Genomic DNA, 18800 nt, shown 5'->3' on the forward strand with positions numbered 1-18800 from the left:
CCCCAGCGCCCCTGCCCGCTGCCCCACACATCAGGGTCTGCACTGTCCACTTACATCACTACCTCCATCCTTCGAGGGGGGGCTTTGACCTTTGCCGCTCTCGGTGGGCGAGTGGCTGGGCTGGACGACGTCTGGCAGGTTTGTGTAGCCATTGCTGTCTGCGTGCAGCAGGCTGCGCTCCTCTTCAGGAGTCTAAGGGAACAGAGGGAGGGGAGCCGGTGCCGGGCAAGGAGGGGGCACAGCAGGTGCTTGGAAGAAGGTGGGGGCACTCACGCGCTGGACTACCATGGTGCCACCCCCATAGGGGGTCTGGGTCCCAGCTATCTCTTCCACGTCGTGGACCACCATGGTGCTGACGCTGTCCGTGTCCCCGTCGCTGCCACGGGAGAGGGGGTGGCCGTCAGTCTCAAGCCCTGCTTGTCAGCCCTTGGCAGACGCAGGGAGGACCAGTGCTCTCCCCTCCACTCGGCACAGGCCCCTCTAGCTGACAAGGCCGTGGGAGACAGAGGGGGCCACCAGCCCAGACCCCCTTCTCTAAAGAAGGGGAAGGGAAACCGACCAACAGCAATAGCCAGGGACCCCAGCCTAGGAGAGGGGGAGCCCTGCCCATCCCTAGGCGCCCCCATACCGGGCCCCAGGGGGGTCTCTGCTCCCCTCTGAGGGCTCGCCGTTGCTTTCATCCTCATCTTCACTGCTCTCCACCTCCTCACTGGAGGATGAGTAGTCCATGGCCTTCTTGGGTGGCCTTGGGGCATCGTCCAGGGCTCGCTCCTTCAACAGCACGAAATCCTGTGGGGAGGGAGGCGTGAGAAGGGGGGAAGGGAAGGAGGAGCAAGTATGATGGGTGCCAAAGGAGAAAGGGCAAGCGACAGGGGGCTCCCAGGCAGGCCTTCTCACTGACCTCACCGATGGCACGCTTATAGCTCTGGGAGGGGCCGCAGGGGTGGAAGGGCAGCCAAGAGAAGCAGGAAAGAGGTGAAGAAAGGTCAGTAGCCCAAAAGTGCAGCCCGCAACCCCTTCGTATAAGGATGGAGGGGGCCCTCCCAGCACGTCCCTGGGGTCCTGGGGGCTCTGAGGCCCCAAGCCCCCACCCAGGGGCAGGCAGGGCCAAAGCTGCCACCGATGACTTACTGCGGGCCGGCCTGGCCGTGAGCGGTGGTCATCAGGCTTGGCTTTGTTCCCAGGGGAGAGCACTGGGGAGCTATCCAGTTTGGAGGAGGCTGGATCGGGGAGGGTGGGAGAAGGGGGGTCACTGAGTCCCAGTCACCACTGTGAGCCCCAGCCAGCTGCCCCCAGGGAAGGGTCCATCGACTGGGATAGGGCTGGAGACCGGCTGAGCAGGCTGTGGCATACCTCCGACACGGTTCCGCTCCAGCGAGCCAGCCTGGGGCAGGTGCCCGTGAGCGGGGAGGGCACCTTCCGGCCGCTCCCAGCTGGGGTCGCTCCTCCTGAGGTCGGGGTTGCTGCAGGAGAGCAGAGGCAGGTCAGAACAGGGGCTCCTGTTGGGGCCTGAGCCGCACTGCAGAGGGGGACACCACCAGGGGCAGCAGGTGGCAGGAGTGAGGGTGGGCGTGAGTGGGGGGCAACTCCATTACCTACAGGCGTTGGGCGGGCCAGGGGGCTGAGCGGGGGGCCCTGGAGACTTGGGGGTGCCCCGCTCTGCCCGCCTTTGCAGATAGATTTGCCAGGCGGAGTTGCTGCGAGGTCTGTGGAGGGAGCACAGGGGTGCCGGGGGGCGGGGCAGGGGGCACTGAGGTGATGGGCGTGGGGCTGGCCCACCCCTAAGTGGGTACACCTGGCGACTTCCCCTGTGCACCCCCACCCCCCACCCCAGGGCCACCATGCAGCTCCACCCGGGCGCTACCTGGCGCGGACAGCCTGAGTGGGCCGGGCCCCTCCGGCCCCACTGGTGTTGAGCGCGGCAGCAATGGAGGAGGTCCTCTGAGGCACCTGTCGGGGGAGGAGGGGTCAGCGTCACCCCCCCTGGGCGCTCCTCACATGTGCGCATCCTGGCCTCCACCCTGGCAAGTATTTTCCTGGCTCTCTCAGACAAGCAGACTGAAGTTAGGGAAGCTCACGAGTTTTCCAGAGTCATGAAGCTGGGATGCCAACCCAACAATTCTGGGGCTTCCAACACCTGGCCGCATCTGCTCCCTCCCTTGCCCCCAACAGCAGGGACAAGGTTCCAGGGCAGGCAGCCCACCCTCCCGCTCTCCCACCAGAGTGGAGGCAGAACAGGGCCTCCCCCCCCATCTCCACCTTTTCCTTCCCACTTCTCACCTCTCTCCTGGTTCTGTACAGGGCCCTTACCTTGGGGGGGGCCTCAGTATCCGGCCGGACCCAGGCTGGGGGGTTTGGGCCGGGGCCAGGCCCTTCGGAGGTGGGATCTGAATTCTGGCGGATGACGGCTCCTCGGGCGCTGGGTGTGGTGGTGGGCGTGGGGACGGCGGGGTCAGGCTCATGGGAGGCTGGGAAGGCAGCCAGGTTTCGGGTGGGCTGGTCCTGCAGGGACTGGGATCGGGGTACAGGCGCTGCATATGGCTTCAGTGGGACCCGGTGTGCCACCAGGCTCTGCAGGGAAAGACCAGGGAGGGTGGGCTGCCTGCTTTGTGGCACATCCCCACCCGGGAGTGGGGGCCTGGCTGGGAGGAAGGGGCAAGGGAGGCCTCTGGCTTCCAACTGTCCGTCAGGAAGGGGCTCTGGCAGCCTGAGTACAGGTGAGACCTCACCAGACGCATGCAGCGGCCGGCAGGTGCTATCTGCCCCTGTACCCCGAGATCCACGATTCCTGGCTGAGGGATGCATGTGCACGCGTATACACAGCCATGCTGCAGCCATGCAGAGAGAAGCTCCCGCGTCAGTGTGTTAACACGGGAACGGGGAGAGGCTCACCTTGTGCGGTCCCTCCTGGGGCTCCACCGGCCTCTGCATAGGCGGAGTTTGGGAAAGGGGGCCCGGAGGCCCGGGGGCGGCCTGGGGAAGGGGGGGCTCAGGCCCTGTGCTGCTTGGCTTGGTCTTGGCCAAGGGGGAGTTCTGCTGCTTGTTCATCCTCGTCCTCTCCTCAACCTGTGGTATGACAGGGTGCCCAACAGGCCAGCTGTGCTTCCCCATGCTCAGAGCACGCCTCCCCCATCCTGCACGCTCTGCCCTCAGGCCCATGGCCCATGCCAGGTTCCCCCTTCCTGGTCCTGGTTCCGAGAGGAAGGGAGGAGCCAGGGAGGAGCCAGCCTACCTCTCGTGCCCAGGCAGGCTTGTCAGCGGGACTGCTGCCCCGGCCGTAGTGGTATAGCGGCTTCCTATCGGTTGGCAAGCCCGGCTGCTGCTGCTTCTGCTGCTGCTGCTGCTGCTGCTGCAGGGACTTGAGGTAGGCGTGCTCCTGCTGCAGCTGCCTCTGGAGCCGCTCGGACTGCCGCTGCTCCTCCAGCTGCTTCCGCTTGTACTCCTGGGCCCAAGGGTAGGGAGAGCGGGCTCAGCGGAGCCCAGAGCCGGAGCAGGAGGGCCCTCTGTCCAGCTGCCCATGGCATAGGGCTCTGCCCCAGACGCCTGGCCGGACCCCCTTCCCACTCCAGCACAGAGGCTCTGAATCCGCTTCTTCCCAGAGGAGGTCGGGGACCCCGTTACCAGCAGCAGGGCCTGTTCCTGGAGCAGCTGTTGCTGGAGGATCTCGAGCTGCCGCTGCTCCTCCTCTAGCCTGTGACGAATATACTCCTGGGGGGCAGGGGGGGCAGAGGGCAGGGGGAGAGGCGGGCAGGGCGGGGGGATGCGGCGGCGTGGGCAGGACAGGAGCAGTTGGGCGAGGATGAAGAGGAGAGCGGGGAGAATCAGAGAGGACAGGTGGGGTGGGATGAGCCCCCAGAGGGCAAGTGATGAGGAGGGGGCCAAGGTGCAGGGCCCGAGAGGGAAGGGGCGGGCAGAGGAGTCAAGGCCAGGCAGAGAGATGGGGAATGAAGGCACAGAGACAGGAGGGTAGGAGCCAGGGTGGGGGTGAGGGTGGGAAAAAACAGAGAGAGAGTGAAGCTGGAAAGATAGGAGGAATCTCGGGGAAGGGAAGACGGGGAAGGGCGTGGGGTGCAGGAGAGGCAGGCGGCAGGAGCAGAGGGGAGGCGGGCTGGGAAGGGGTGAGCCCGGTGAGCGCTGGGGGCGCTGTACCTGCTCCCGCTCGGCCTGCCGCCTCTCCTCCTCCCGCCGCAGGGCCTGCCGGTCCTCCAGGCGCTGCTGCTCCTTCTCCTGCAGCTTCCGCTGCTCCCGCTCCCGCCGCTGTTGCTGTGGGGGAGAAGACCACTCCCTCTCAGCGCCAACGCCACCACAGCCGGCCTCTGGTGCCCGCGGTGAGGGGAGCCCTACTGGACGGCGTGGGCGGCCCCTCCCACTACAGGGGCTTTCCCTGACCCGTGGCAGCTGTGCACAGGACCCCCGCCTGGGGCCCCTGCTGCCCCTGGGGGGCCACCTCGACGCCTCCCATCCCTCAGCTCCTCCACCAAGCAAGCCACCCAGGCCGCCACGGGGCGCGCAGCGGGCCGCAGGGACGCCATCCGGCCACAAGAGGGCAGCAGGCGCTCGCACAGAAGCCATCCAGGCCGGGCCTGGCCAGAGTGTGCCCAACGGAGAGAGGAAGAGAGGGGTGAAGGGCGAAAGGGACAGGGGGCTGGCTCACGGAGCCCTGCCTGTCCCCGCGAGGAGGGCCGGGCAGGCCTGCTCCCTGGGACACGGTGGCACATGGCCTCTGTCCCTGGCTCTTGGGCAGGGCAGCCTCGGCTCTGCAGGGAGTACGGGGCTGCCTGGAGGGGCAGCACACCGGGATCTCCAGTGCCTGAGCCAATTTTCTTTTCCTTTTTAAGATTTTATTCACTCATGAGAGACACTGAGAGAGAGGCAGAGACACAGGCAGAGGGAGAAGCAGGCTCCTTGCAAGGAGTCCGACGGGGGACTCCATCATCACACCCTGAGCTGAAGGCAGATGCTCAACTGCTGAGCCACTCAGGCATCCCTGAGCGATTTGAAGTCTGGCTCTCCTTGAACTTTGAAATCATGTCATTGTTTCAACAAAAGCCCCAACATTTAAGGCCATTTTCATACCCTCTCCTCCCTCACCATGTCCCTCCTGAGGAACAAATGCATCTCACTACCTATGGATACAGATGCATGCTTTCTACAGTGGTGATTTAGTTAACAACCCTTGTATTTAAAAGATTCTCTGTTATTTGAAAGGTACTTCTCCCACCCACCTCTAATTGGGCCAGGGACCAGACTATTTTCCAACTAATCTAAGCCCAAACCACTGGAAATAAAAGCAGGATCTTTAGAAGGAGCTTCCCGATGGGACCAGACTGCTTCTGGGGGCAAAAGCATGGGGCTCTGGAGTGTGTGCGGAGTCCTAGCTCCCTGACCCCTGAGGTAACTGCCTACAGGACAGACAGGAGTGGGGGGCTCCGTGCAGGGCAGGGACCATCCTCTATGTGGGGAAGGTGGCCCCTGTGTGGAGGGCTGACACCACCCACACAGGGTTGGCCAGAGGTCTGAGAGGCTGGGGAGCCTGCGCATGCTCCCTCTGTTTGGGCGGCCAAAGGAACCAATGACAGGGCCAGGACAGGGTGGTGGGAGGGTGAGTGGCCCAGGCCCCCCCAGGGCGACCCCACCTCCTCCACGCGCCGCCGCTCTTCCTTCTGCTCCTCAATGCGGCGCTGGCGCTGGTGCAGGAGATGCTTGATGTGTGCCTCAGGGTCTCGTTGCTGCTGCTGCTGCAGCTGCTGCTGCTGCTTCAAAGCCTCAGAGTTGCTCTTGTTCTCCTGCTGCAGCCGCAGGAACTCCCGGCGCAGTGTGGATTCCCCCGGCACGTTCATGATAGAGCTGTGCCCAGTGGGCAGCACAACGCAGGGCGGGTCAAGGCCTGGTCCACCCCTGCAGGTCTGCCCCACCACCACCATCGGGCACTCGGGGGTGGTTCTGCACAGCCCTGTGCCCACCACCCAGCCCCAGGGCCCACCTGGGCTCGCCCTCCTCTCCATGGCTGTCATCCTCCTCCTCACTGCCGCTGTACTCGTACTCCGTCTCCTCTGTAGGGGGAGGTCACTGCTGTTCCTTCCCCAGTGCCCCAGAGCCCACCCGGGCTAGGGAGGCTTCCACGTGGATAACCCACCTAGCCTGGCCCCTCCACCCTTGGAACATGGGCTGAGACAGCCAGGGGCCAGACCCCACAGCGGGCAAGGCGTGGCAGACCACGCACAAGCACTATGCCGGGCCCCCGGCTCACCATGGAGCTTGTCAGGAGGGAAGGGGGGGACCTTCACTGGACAGGCTGCTTGGGATGGTGGGGGCGTGGAGGGGAAGCAGCCCGGGAGCCAAGGCAGGTGGGGGGTGGGCGAAGGAGCCGGGAAGAGGTACCACCTCAGAGCCCTGCCACCTTGCTCTGGCTCCTGCTTCTGCTCCGCACCAACCTTTCTCGCCTCGCTTCTTGCGGGAGCGGTCGATGTGGTCCTTGAGCTGGATGCGGACCTGCCGCTCTGTGGGCTGGTCCCGGATGAAGGGGAACTTGAGCAGCTGCTCTGTGGGTGGGCGGCTCAAGTAGGTCTTGATAAGACACGTGTCAATGAAGTCAGTGAACTTCTTAGACCTGGAAGTGAAGGGGGCTCACGCTGGGAGGGTCCGGGGGGGGGGGGGCGGGGGGGGCGGGGTCACAGGCGCGAGACGGGAATCACCCATCTGAGAGCCATCTCCACGTCCCACCACCGGCCAGCCCCCACCCCTCGGTGGCACAGACCGTTGGACACAGGGGAGGCCTGGTCCGAAGACCTTCCTTTCTAGACATGAAACCCCCAGAGACCTACCATTTCTTGGACTTGAGTCTGGGGGGTGGGTTCCGTGGGATGAGGAAGAGGGCTCGCATGGGGTGCATGTCACACAGAGCTGGCACACGGGAGGGACACCATGAGTCCCTCTCGCAGCCACAGAGTCTGAAGGAGCCCTGCCCACTGTGACCTCCCCAGACCCACCCCCGCCCCCCACAGCCCCTCTGGGGCTCCCTCCACGCCCAGACTCCTCACTTACGGGGGGCCCCCTCTGCCATCTCGATGGCTGTGATTCCTAGAGACCAAATGTCACTCTGCAGAGGGGGGGGGGAAGGAGGGACAGGGGCATGTTCCTGACAGCCCTCCTCACCCCACCCCCTGGGCTTCTTCAGGGATGCCCCCCCACCCCACCCCACCCCACCCCATCCCTCACTCCATACCCTGTAGTCGTAGGTGGCATCCGGGTTCTCATCACAGGCGATGACCTCTGGGGCCATCCAGTAGGGGGTCCCAATGAAAGTGTTCCGCCTGCCCACGGTGCGGTCCAGCTGAGCACTCACCCCAAAGTCCACTGGGAAGACACAGAAGGAGGGGTCCTAACAGAGGGCCGCATCTGTTCTGTCCTGGCCCCCACCTGCATGTGCCCCAAGGGCAGCACCCAGACTTTCCCTGGCACCCCTTCCACCTCATCAGCATCCCGAAGAGCCTCACCTAATCTCCCTATGTCTTGGAGGAAAACCAGTGGGCAAGGGCCAAGGGACAGGCAGGAGGGGCTGAAACGTCCCACCTCCCCAGAGGTATCTGGGTCATGCAGGGAGCAAAGGAAACTTCTGGAGTGATTTCCAGCAAGGGGCAAGGCCTCTCAGGGCAGGAGCAAGACTCCCAGCCTCCAGGCAGGTGACATGAGCCAGCAGGGGGAATGAGGGGCCTCACACTCAGTCCTGGAGGTCAGAGGCCCCACGTGCATACCTAGCTTGACCTCGGCGTTCTCTGTCAACAGCACGTTCTGCCCTTTGATGTCTCGATGGATCACCTTGTGGGCATGGAGATGGGCCAGACCCTGGGGCAGGAGGGCACGGGAGTGTGTGGACGTGAGCCGCGAAGAGGGGCCGACCAGGCTGGGCCTAAGAGGCGGCCCCTCCCCATCCAGGAGCCCAGGCACAGGCTGCATCCAAGGGGACTGTCCTGAGAGCAGCAGTCCCTGGAGGTCTCCTTGTGCTGGCAGGGCAGCTGTGAGGCAGCGGAGGCGCCATGATGGTTCTCCAGAGCTGGGACTCCATGTCTACCCTACCCGCCCAGCGCCGCTGATGCCTGCGAAGACACGGCTGCGGCCTCCCTCAGCGGCCTCCCTCCCGCGGGCAGGCCTGGCCTGGAGCAGGGGGAGGCGGGCGCTCACCCGGAGAATCTCCCTGCAAATGTAGGCGATACAGTCCTCCTTCAGGGCATTCCCCTTTGTGTTCTTCACTAGGTCTGTCACGGAGCCAGCCCCACAGAACTCCATCACCAGCTATGGCACCAGGGAAAGAAAGGGGAGCATCCATCAGGCAGGGCCTTCTGCCCCTGCCAGCCACTGCCCCCCCCGTAGGAGGGCACAAATGGTGTGCAGACCAGGGGACGCTCCTTGTGGAAGCCAAGGAGCTCCCTGAGCCAGGGAGAGGAGGCCATGTAGCGGCAACAGGGCAGGCTGGGCCGACAGATCCCAAGAAGGCACCCTGGGAACCCTGGAAACTCTAGCCAGAATGATGGGCATGCACGCATTTCCCTCGGGGGGGGGCATGCTTTTGTCAGGTCCCCCTGGGCACCCTTCACCCTGAAACAAGAATTGCCGCCCTGGAGTGTGGGTTGGCAAACTTTGACCAGGGAACTAATAAATGTGTTTTTTACATTTTTAAATGGTTGAAAAAAATCAAAATATGGATCATAAAAATTTCAAGTCTCAGAGTCCTAAACAAAGGCTTCTGGGGACACAGTGACATTCCTATCCCCGTTCATGTGTGCAGGGCCTATGGCTGCTCTCATGGCTCAGCAGCCAGGGTGAGGAGCTGTGGCAGAGACTATAGGGTCTACAGACCCCCGACACCTACCACTAGGCCCTTCACAGCAAAGAAGTTGGCCAAGGCCTAGCCCAGAGGCAAGAAAGAGGCTAAGAACCGGCAACTCTCCAGGCCTGCTGTAGGCAAAGCAGCGCGCCTGGCCAGGGGGCTACAGGAGGGAACCTGTGGAGATCCCAGTGGGACCTGCAGAGGCCGTGGCCACGTCAGCGCCCCGGGGTTTGGGAGGCCCGTCCAGGTGTTTCACTGCACAAAAGCCACATCTGATGCAGAAAAAGGCTGGAGAGGATGTGCGTACATTCAACAAATGATATGGGGAGACTGTCTGTTGTGCACCTATGCCCAGGGCTCTCCCTCCAACAAGCCCAGGAGAGGGGGTGGAGGGAAGGACAGGTGCCCAGTCGAGCAGCTAGCCTCTGGTCCCTGTGAACGCCCACTCGCACACAGGTGGCAGGTAGACCCCAGTGGAGTGTTGCCCCCCTTGCTTTGGGTATGATGTGTGTGAATGCCTTGGAAGCAGGGTACATAGAAGGCACTCAGTAAGTACCTGTCTGGCAACTGGTAGGAGGGAAGACCTAGAATGAGCCCCAAGCCCACCACCACGGCCACCACGCACCCTAAGCTCTCTTCCTGGGGGCTGGGAGCTGGGCCGTGTAGCAGAAGGGGCGAGGCTGGGAACGAGCCCAGGCCTGGGAAGGCAAGGTCTCTCAGGAATGTTCTGGGCCAGGAGAGAATCTGGGGGAGGCCCAAAGGAGCCACAGCGAGTTTGGGTTAGACGGATTATCTGGAAGGGTGTGCACTACACCAGGAGCCTCCAAGCCCTGCCACCACCATGCACAGGTATTTGGGGATGTGGCTCCCCCGCGGTCATGCGTGAAGGCAGGACCAACGGGCTTACTACCTTTCCCAGCACGTGCGAGGGTTATGCTGTCACTCACTGTGTGTCACGCACGGTGTAAGCTCCTGGTCAGGACAGAGGCGTGGGCAAAGCCCAGGCCACCTCGGCCACCCAAACAGAGGCCACAGCATGTGGGCACTCCACGTGAGTCAGGAGGCGCTGTGCATCCAGAGGCAGGGGACTTGTGAGGGAGCCTGGACACAGGGAAGTGGGGACCACTCACCCAGAGCTGGTCGTCATTCCCGGGGGGGCTCTTCTTTATGAAGGCCCCATAGTAGGTGGCGATGTTACGGTGGTGAGAATATTTCTTCAACATGTTGATCTCCTGTTTGATCTCTTCCTCCTCATCCTGGGGGCATGGGAGGGGTGAGCCCAAGAGCCCCCAGCCCTCCTCAGGGCCCTGCCCTGCCCTCATTGCTCCCTACCTCCGTGACATCCATGACCTTGATGGCAGCCAGCTGCCCAGTCTTGACGTGCCGACCCTGCAGGACAGAGAGCCAGGTGTGGAGGGTCTGAGTCTACAACCAGGGACGGCTTGATTCTGAGGCAGGACACACCTTCTGGCTCTTCTCTGTCTTAGAAAGTGTCCCTGTGGCGACTGGACACTTCACTTATGGGTCAGGCACAGGGACGGGCACAGGCTTCCAAGAAAAACTATAGAGCCTGGAGTCCAAGTGCTAAACTGAATAAAGAAGGGTTTCTGGGATGCCTGGGTGGCTCAGTAGTTGAGCATCTGCCTTCAGCTCAGGGTGTCCTGGGATAGAGTCCTGCATTGGGTTCCCCGCAGGGAGCCTGCTTCTCTCTCTGCCTGTATCTCTGTCTCTCATGAATAAATAAATAAAATACTAAAAAAAAAAAAAAAAAGATGATGGGTCTCCTCCCCTAAAACAGCTTAGGGACACACGGCAGAGTCACTTCTGTTCTGGAGTTCCCACAGTTTGGAAGCTGAGAAGGAAGTGAAGGAGATCCTTCCCCACTGGAGGGAGCTGGGAGCAGCTGGAGGAGGGGCTTTGCCTCTATGGCACCTTCTATGCCAGACAAACTGCCTCCTGCATTCCGGCCCTGGCCTGCCCCAGTCAGGAAGCCTTTCCCAGAACTGTCCCCCTCCAAGGCTTTCTATTATCATTGGCAGGACAGAATAAAGATAGAGTTGGGATTTTAGGGACCTCTGGGAAACACAGAAGGCTGACTGGCCTGGCAATGCCCCATCCCCGGTGCTAACGGGAAATAACTTCTAGGGTACGTCCCTGCCATCCCATGTCCACCCCCTATCCTTCTGACATTCCTCCAGGAACCATCCCAGCCCTGGTCAAGGAAGTCCAGGCTTCCTGGGGGAGAGCAGAAGGGGAGCAGAGATCCCGGATCATTATCCTCAGCAGTCACTTGAGACCCCAAGCCCAGAGAAGCAGGAGAACAGAGCTACTATTTCCATGGCAACAACCAGGCTGGTGATGGGTGAATGGGGGAGGGGATGCCTGTCCCCCAGAGCTTACATGGGGGTCCCAGTGACCCAGGAAGCAGCCCCTGAGATTGCAGAGACTTATGGAAAACGTTAGCATCAAGTTGGGAGACCAAGAGGGCAGGTGTGCCCTGGGGCCCTCCAGCTCTGGGGCAGCATGCACTTGGAACATCTCTCTGCCCCTCTCTGCCCAGCTGCCTTCCTCTCCACGTGTGACCTGTGGTTGGGCTGGGCTGGCCTGGGTACAGCGACAAGCATTGGGGAAGTGCTCCTGTGGGGAGGAGAGGGGTAGCCCCTAGAGCAAGGCCTGCTGGAGGCCAGCAGTGGGAGTTCTAGAAAACCACTTCTCCTCTGCAAGAGGTCCTGGGACTCCACCAACCTGAGGCTGGGTCTCACTGTGGTCTTGGAAGGAGCCAAAGCTGAACCGGGGCCTGAGCTCTGCTCTGAACTCTCAGGTGAGCCCCGACACATGCACGTAAACATGCACACACACACACACACACACACCACCGCCCCCTGCGCTCCTCCTCACACCCACCAGGCCCCAGGCCTACACCTGCTGCACTCAGGACTCATTGAGACTCAGCACACAGGCCAGCAAGAACACCCCACTTCTTGGGCCTCCTTCCTGCATTGCTTTTACCCTCCCTCCCCCTCTCCCAGCACCCCTCAAAGTCCCCAGACCTAGGGCCCACTCCCGCCACCCATGTCCTAAGGGGCCCCATGGAGGAGCGCCACGCTCCTGCACCATTAGCGCCTCACCTTGTACACCTGTCCATAAGTTCCATTGCCGACCACTTCCACCAGCTCGAAGATTCCAGCAGGGTCCTGCGGGGAGGGAAGGGGCAGGAGGGAGAAAGAACAAGGTGTTAGGGCTGGAGAACAGGACAATGTGACCAGGGAGCGGAGAGAGGGATTCAGTCAGATGAGTGAGCACAGGTGTATCACAAAGGGGCTGCAGGGAACCAGACGGCCAGCTGTGCTTCTGGAGAAGTCAGAAGGGGAAGAGATGACAGCGGCCAGAGCCTAGCTGGCCTTCCACACGTGCCCCTGATCCCATATGCCGAACCCTGAGCGGCTGCACCCTCATCTGCAAAATGGGGGTGTCCAGTGCATGTCTCTGGAGCTGGGGTCAACTGTAAATGACGCGATAGCCATAATGAGCTCCAAGCGGTGCCTGGCATAGAGAGTGTGTAATAAAAGGTAATCATCACTGTGATGGTTTTTTAAAAGCAGGGGTGAGGAAAGCTAGCAGGCCAGAAATCCAGAAGCACCCTCCACCTGGCCCTTTCCTGCTTCTTCCCCAATCCTCCTGAGACCCAGGGCAGGAGAGCAGGGGACAGAGAGAGGGCCTCTGGGGGTGGGGGTGAAGCCCTTGTACGTGCCTGCTTTCTGGAGCCAGCAGGTGCCAGGAAGAGACTCGAAGGAGCAGACAAAGCCTCCATAGAGGCTCACTGCCTGCCGGACCGAGGGCAGGGCAGCAGGTGCAGCTGCGGGGAGGCCACCCACACTCTCTGGGCAGGCCTTCCTTCAGCCACCTGCAGGCTGGACATGTGGGACCCATAGTGAGGATGTCACCAAAAACAATTCTGGGCCAATCATCTGAGAAGCACCTAAACTGAAACTCCTTTCTCCCCGGTTCTGAAAACCAGGATAGGATTTCTGGAAAACAGAAGAACCCTTCTCCACTCCTTGGCCACCACCAGCGAAGGGAAGCTGCCGTGAACGAGTTGGATGGCGGGGAGACAGTGGCGAGGCCTCTGAAGACGGTATCTATGCCCACTTCTCAGCAAGGGAAATGAAGGCCGGACCACGCCCCGCTCCCTGCACGGCCCCCTGGGCACGTGTTACTGCGCACCCCAACTGGGCACTTGGGTGGGTGTCAGCTCCCGGAGGGACGGGGCCGAGCCTCCTGGTGCTGGGCTCGCTCACTCAGTTCCGGCTGAGGCTGCCCCCAAACCAAAACATGATGACATAACCACCTGACCTGGGGCTGAGAACACAGCAGGCCCCACGGGAAAGGGAGAAACTGTCACTGCAGGGGGACGGCACAACCAGGGGCCTGCGCAGGCTCTCATCTGCCCCCCGCAGAAGGGCTCATCTGCTCGGGGGGCCTCTGAACTCCGCCTGTTGGGAAGTCCCTCCTTATATCTACTGAGCTTTCCCAGGGGGTCGGAGACAGAATGGGGACTCATGGCTGGGATCTCAGGACGTTTCTGCCCAAATGGGGAAGCAGGATGGACTGGAGAGGCCTAACCTCGCACATGGGCGGGGTTCTGTGACCTCACACCCAATCCGATCAGGCCTCCTCCTCAGAGGCGAGGGGAGAGCCTGGAGGAATGCAGGGCAAAGCAGGCCTCAGGTCAGACTCCATTTCCGGGGCAGCTCTGTGGTGGCGCCAAGCCTGTTTCCTGACCCACAAACCAGTGCCTCCAGGGAAGGGCGATGGGGGGACAAAGCCACAAACCCTCGGGCAAACCTGTGACGGCATCGTGGGGCCCAGCCCCTGGCACAGAGCAGCTCCAGAGGGCTCCCCACCCTGGGCCAATGCAGGACCTGCTCCCCACCTATTGCTACCCCTCCTCCCCTCCAAACATCCCCATTCCTGCTGTCTTCCTCTAAATGCTGGGCAGCCCCTTCCTCAGTCCTCACTGCTCTTCCTTCTCACTCCTCCTCGTTGTCCTCATCCCTCCTCATCCTCACCCCTTCTAGGTCCTCGCCCCTCCTCCGTCTGTGGCCCAGGTTCACCCTCCTGCCCTTCCTCCTGCGTGCAAGTCGGCAGGGCCCTGTGGCTCTCAGAAGAGACCTAACACCTCAGTGTCTTGTATTCAAAGTTGCCTCATCATTAACCACCCAATAAATACTTTCTGAGTGAGTGTCTACACCCACCCAGGGCCAGCCTAGGCCCTAATGAGGGGAGATCTGTCAGGCAACTTTCTCTTCCTTCATTAACTGTTAAACATTTATTGAGCACCAGCTGGGTGACAACTCCCCAGTCAGGCGCAAAGGGAGCTCAGTGACACATGAGAAACACGGAAGGTCCGGGACAGACCTTGAGACTTACAGGCCAAGTACCTCAATGAGGACAGGCAGCCGTCAAGGATTTTGTGCCAGAGCAGGCAAGCACCAGGAGGCTGCCTGGCAGAGCCTAGGGGGTCTTGGGCATCAGCTGTGTCCTGAGTGAACAGCTAACTGCCTGGGGCCTTTCTGATGCACAGAGCGGGGGCTGCACTGGGTGAGGGGTCCGTTGCACGGCTTCAGGGACAGAACTAAAGCCGGGCAGGGCATGTAAGGCCAGCTCCTGGAGAAGACAGTGCAGAATGGAGGGGCGCTCTGGAGGCTGCGTCCGAGGTCAGCTGGCCACAGGAAAGTGAGAGCTTGTGTGTGTGTGTTGGGGGGGGGGGGGGGGGCGCGACAAGCTGGGTGGGGCCAGGCTGGGGACAACACTGTGGTCTGGTTGCTGACTTTGCAAGGTTGGGAGATATCAGGAGGTTAGAAACGAGAATCTAGAGACAAAGACAGAGAGTGGACAACCAGGCTGAGCTATAGGGACAGATAAACAGAAGAGCCCAGTGCTCAACACTGGATGGCAGGACAGATGGGCATACAGGCCCGAGGAAAGCCCTGCCGGCCCCCAGCTTGGGGCAGCACTGGGAACTGATGTGGGAACCGCAGCTGGGGGCCAGGGGGCAGAAGGCCAGCGACTGGGGTGGGGGTGGGGGCTACAGGCGAGGAGGAAGGGAGCCTACGGGCACAGTACCCTGTGCCGAAGCCTGGCCAGGTGCAACGGGAAACAGATGACATGGCAGCAGGGTCGGACAAAGGGTTTTCAAAACGGGAAGCTCTCTCATGCCTGTGGAAGGGAAGAAGAGACGACAAGGACCGGGGAAGCTTGCCGGATGGATTTCTTGGCCTCAAGTGTACACATGTGCATACGTCCCCCGCGGGGTTTCCAGCCATGCTGCTGCTGCTACGGTCCCGGTTGGGTTTCTCCCCTACAGGCCTGAGCATTCACAGGGCCTGATTCAGGTGGGATTTGTGCACGGATCTGGCTTCACATGTCGGTGAGCTCAGCCATTCTGTTATCAGGGGTGTGCAGGCGCCTATGGAGGCAGTCCTGGCTCCCCTGACCCACCCTGCATGCGGGCCCAGCTCCTTGATCATGCTGCAGAAGTGGTCTCCATCTCTTCCTCTGGGTGCTCAAACTCTGTTGTCAGCAGCTCGGTTCTTGTCCAGCCAGATGCTGGGAGGTGGGGAGGGCCAGGGACAAGGGTACAGATAACTAACAAGAGGAGGGAAAGAGGAAAGGAGGGGTTGAACATGAACACTGTTGGAATAAGTTAAAGACCCAAGTAAACAGAAAGATTTCCCATGTTCATGGATCAGAAGGCTTAAAACTGTTAAAAGCTACAGATTTGCACTTCTATCAAAATCCCAGCATTTTTACAGAAGTTAACAAGTTTATCCTAATGTCATATGGAAATGCAAGGGATCCCACAGAGACAATCTTGAAAAAGAAGAACAAAGTTGGAGGATTCACACTTTCTGACGTCAAACTTACAACAAAGCTAGAGTCATCAAGACAGATACAGCGTAATGACAGACACACAGATCAATGGACTAGAATTGAGAATCTAAAATTTAACTCTTTTTTTTTTTTTAATTTTTATTTATTTACGATAGTCACACACAGATAGAGAGAGAGGCAGAGACTAGGCAGAGGGAGAAGCAGGCTCCATGTACCGGGAGCCTGACGTGGGATTCGATCCTGGGTCTCCAGGATCGCGCCCTGGGCCAAAGGCAGGCGCTAAACCGCTGTGCCACCCAGGGATCCCTAAAATTTAACTCTTAAATTTGTGGTCAAGTGATTTTCAACAAGACTATCAAGGCACTCAATAGTCTTTCCTTTTCTTTATTTTTTTTAAGACTTTACTTATTTGAAAAAGAGAGAGAGAGAGAGAGAGAGAGAGAAGAGAGAACATGAGCAGGTTGAGAGAGAAACACACTACCTGCCAAGCAGGGAGTCCCATGTGGGGCTCAATCGCAGGACCCTGAGATCATGACCTGAGCCCAAGGCAGACACTTCACTGACTGAGCCACCAACATGCCCTGCAATAGTCTTCAACAAATGGTGCTGGGACAACTTGAGCATCCACATGCAAAAGAATGAAGCTGGATTCCTACCTGATACCATAAAAATTTTAACTTAAAATGAATCACAGACCTAAAAATGTAAGCTCTAAAATCATAGAAATATTTTTTCTCCTGCCCCCTAAAGCCATGGAAATCTTAAAACACAGGAGTAAATCTTTACTACCTTGGATCAGGCAATGGTTTCTTTTCTTTTCTTTTCTTTTCTTTTTTTCTTTTTTTAAGATTTTTCCCATTTATTTATGACAGACACAGAGAGTGACAGAGAGAGAGAGGCAGAGACACAGGCAGAGGGAGAAGCAGGCTCCATGCAGGGACCCGATGTGGGACTTGATCCCGGTTCTCCAGGGTCACGCCCCAGGCTGAAGGCGGCGCTAAACCACTGGGCCACCAGGGCTGCCCCAGGCAATGGTTTCTTACAAATAACACCAAAAGCATACGCCAAAAAAGAAAAAAAAACACCTAAGTTGGATTTCCTAAAAATTTAAAACTTTTGTGCTTCGGGGGACACCAGCAGGAAAGTGAAAAGGCCACATAATGAGAAAAAATATTTTATGTTATATATCAGATAAGGGAGTTATATCTGGAAAGGGACTTGTATCCAGAATATAAAAAGGACTCCCTAAGAATAACAATAAAAGGACAAATAAGCCAATTAAAAAATGGGCAAAGGATCTGAATAGACATTTCTCCAAGGATATATAGTGCCCAAGAAGCACACGAAAAGACTGACTTCAGTCACAAGAGACATTCGAACCCAAACCACACAAGATAGCACTTCACAGCTGCTGAGACGGCTACGATCACGAGGACAGACAACAACAGGTACTGGCAGGGACATGGAACCCTCATACGCTGCTGGTGGGAATGTAAAATGGTGCGGCCACTCTGGGAAACAGCTTGACAGTTCCTCAAAATGTAAACAAAGAGTTATCACATGACCCCACAAGTACGCGACCGGGAGGACTGAAAGCACATGTGCACAAAAGAAATCCGTACGTGCAGCGTTCACAGCAGCTTTACTCACAACAGCTGGAGTAGCAGTAACCCCAACGTCCACCAACTGATGGACGGATAAATGTGATGTATCCATATGACAGTATTATTTGGCAATGAAAAAATAGGGAGCACTGACACTCACTACAACACGGATGAACCTGGAAAACATGGGAAGTGAAAGAAGCTGATCAAAAGGCCACATGGGGATGCCTGGGTGGCTCTGCGGGTGACTGTGCGCCTTGGGCTCAGGTCGTGATCCTGGGTCTTGGAATCGAGTATCGCACTGGGATCCCTGCAGGGAGCCTGCTTCTCCCTCTGCCTGTGTCTCTGCCTCTCTGTGTGTGTCTCATGAATAAACAAAACCTTTCAAATAAATAAATAAATTTTAAAAATTTAAAAACCAGAAAACTGTAAAAAAGAAAAATAAGCCTAAGAGAACTTCCCACAGCACTTAATAAATTACTCTGATTAGTGACAGTCTCCGTGCTAGGCAAGCGACCCTAGGAACATGGAAGGGAACCCTCAGAGTGCTTTCGGTCTATTAACACATTTGAAAGAGTCCTGAGCCAAACACAGAAAATTATAAAATATAACACTTGAGTGATTAAGAGTTAGGGAACTTGGGTTCCACCTCCTGGCTCTGTGGCTAACAGGCTGTGTGTTTGGGAACGAGTCACTTAATTTCTCCGGGTTCCCTTTCAACAAAGTAAGAAAACCTCCCCAGCGCTCACCCCATGCCTGCAAATGCTGCAGGCCACACCCTAGGCAGCTGCCACCTAAGGGCCACATGCTCCCACCCCACGTTATGCCAAGGGCCGTGAAGCTCAGGACACCGCAGTGAATCAGTGTAGGAACGCGGCCGCCCCTCTGCTTGTGCTCCGGGGGTGTGCAGTCAGTGGCTGCTGCAGCTAAGCTCTCAGGGAGGAGTTGCCTGCAGGCTTCTGACCGGGTGGAGCATGCGTGCCCCCAACACCATGGTGGTTAAGGGTCAACTGTACGTTTGTGGTGCAGGGAAAGGGACAGTCCGTACTGCTGTGTCACTCCTGAGAGCCTCTGTACCTAAGCACTTCTTACGCCCCCATTCCCCATACATTCCAACCTCACAGAGCTTTCAGTGCATAGGGAAGCAGCGGAGGGCATCATACAAGCGCTGGAATCTGTGACTGATGCACAGGATGGGAGATAGGCACCCGATGCCTTGGGGAGGTCGCTGCCTCAGGGAGGTCACTGTGGCACAGCCAGGGTATGGGGTGCTGTGCCCTGCCCCCGCCACCTCATGGGGGCTGCACCCAGGCACTGCTGCCACCTGCACACTCGGGACACCACTCCCCAGGGACCATGGCCCCTTGACCTGTTTCCTTCCAGCACCAGGCCCATGTGAGTGCATGGGAGCGACTTGGATGCTGGTGACCTAACGCGTGACCGGCAGGCCAGATGCAGCAAGGGGAGCTTCATGC

General features: G+C 59.1%; 1 protein-coding gene across 10 annotated transcripts in view; it reads right to left on the minus strand.

The window, feature by feature from the left end:
* The window catches only part of MINK1 (misshapen like kinase 1), a 41544-nt gene that overhangs the window by 3248 nt on the left and 19496 nt on the right, over positions 1-18800 (minus strand). The window contains exons 2-25 of one of the 10 annotated variants that reach the window (XM_041772717.1): positions 11956-12021; positions 10160-10216; positions 9958-10083; positions 8182-8292; positions 7755-7845; positions 7226-7356; positions 7045-7099; positions 6825-6903; positions 6435-6610; positions 5984-6053; positions 5637-5847; positions 4150-4263; positions 3622-3708; positions 3233-3442; positions 2893-3066; positions 2311-2511; positions 1865-1950; positions 1596-1706; positions 1354-1463; positions 1132-1220; positions 902-925; positions 629-789; positions 274-376; positions 55-192 (exon numbers count right to left, since the gene is read on the minus strand). In XM_041772717.1, the coding sequence (XP_041628651.1) occupies positions 55-192; positions 274-376; positions 629-789; positions 902-925; positions 1132-1220; positions 1354-1463; positions 1596-1706; positions 1865-1950; positions 2311-2511; positions 2893-3066; positions 3233-3442; positions 3622-3708; positions 4150-4263; positions 5637-5847; positions 5984-6053; positions 6435-6610; positions 6825-6903; positions 7045-7099; positions 7226-7356; positions 7755-7845; positions 8182-8292; positions 9958-10083; positions 10160-10216; positions 11956-12021 (2781 nt within the window). Of the gene's footprint in view, positions 1-54; positions 193-273; positions 377-628; positions 790-901; positions 926-1131; positions 1221-1353; positions 1464-1595; positions 1707-1864; positions 1951-2310; positions 2572-2892; positions 3067-3232; positions 3443-3621; positions 3709-4149; positions 4264-5636; positions 5848-5983; positions 6054-6434; positions 6611-6824; positions 6904-7044; positions 7100-7225; positions 7357-7754; positions 7846-8181; positions 8293-9957; positions 10084-10159; positions 10217-11955; positions 12022-18800 lie in introns of all 10 variants that reach the window. The other 9 variants (XM_041772715.1, XM_041772714.1, XM_041772721.1 and 6 more) reach the window with 9 other exon arrangements.

This window comes from Vulpes lagopus, chromosome 10 (assembly GCF_018345385.1).
Source record: "Vulpes lagopus strain Blue_001 chromosome 10, ASM1834538v1, whole genome shotgun sequence".
Taxonomy (NCBI): Eukaryota; Metazoa; Chordata; class Mammalia; order Carnivora; family Canidae; genus Vulpes; species Vulpes lagopus.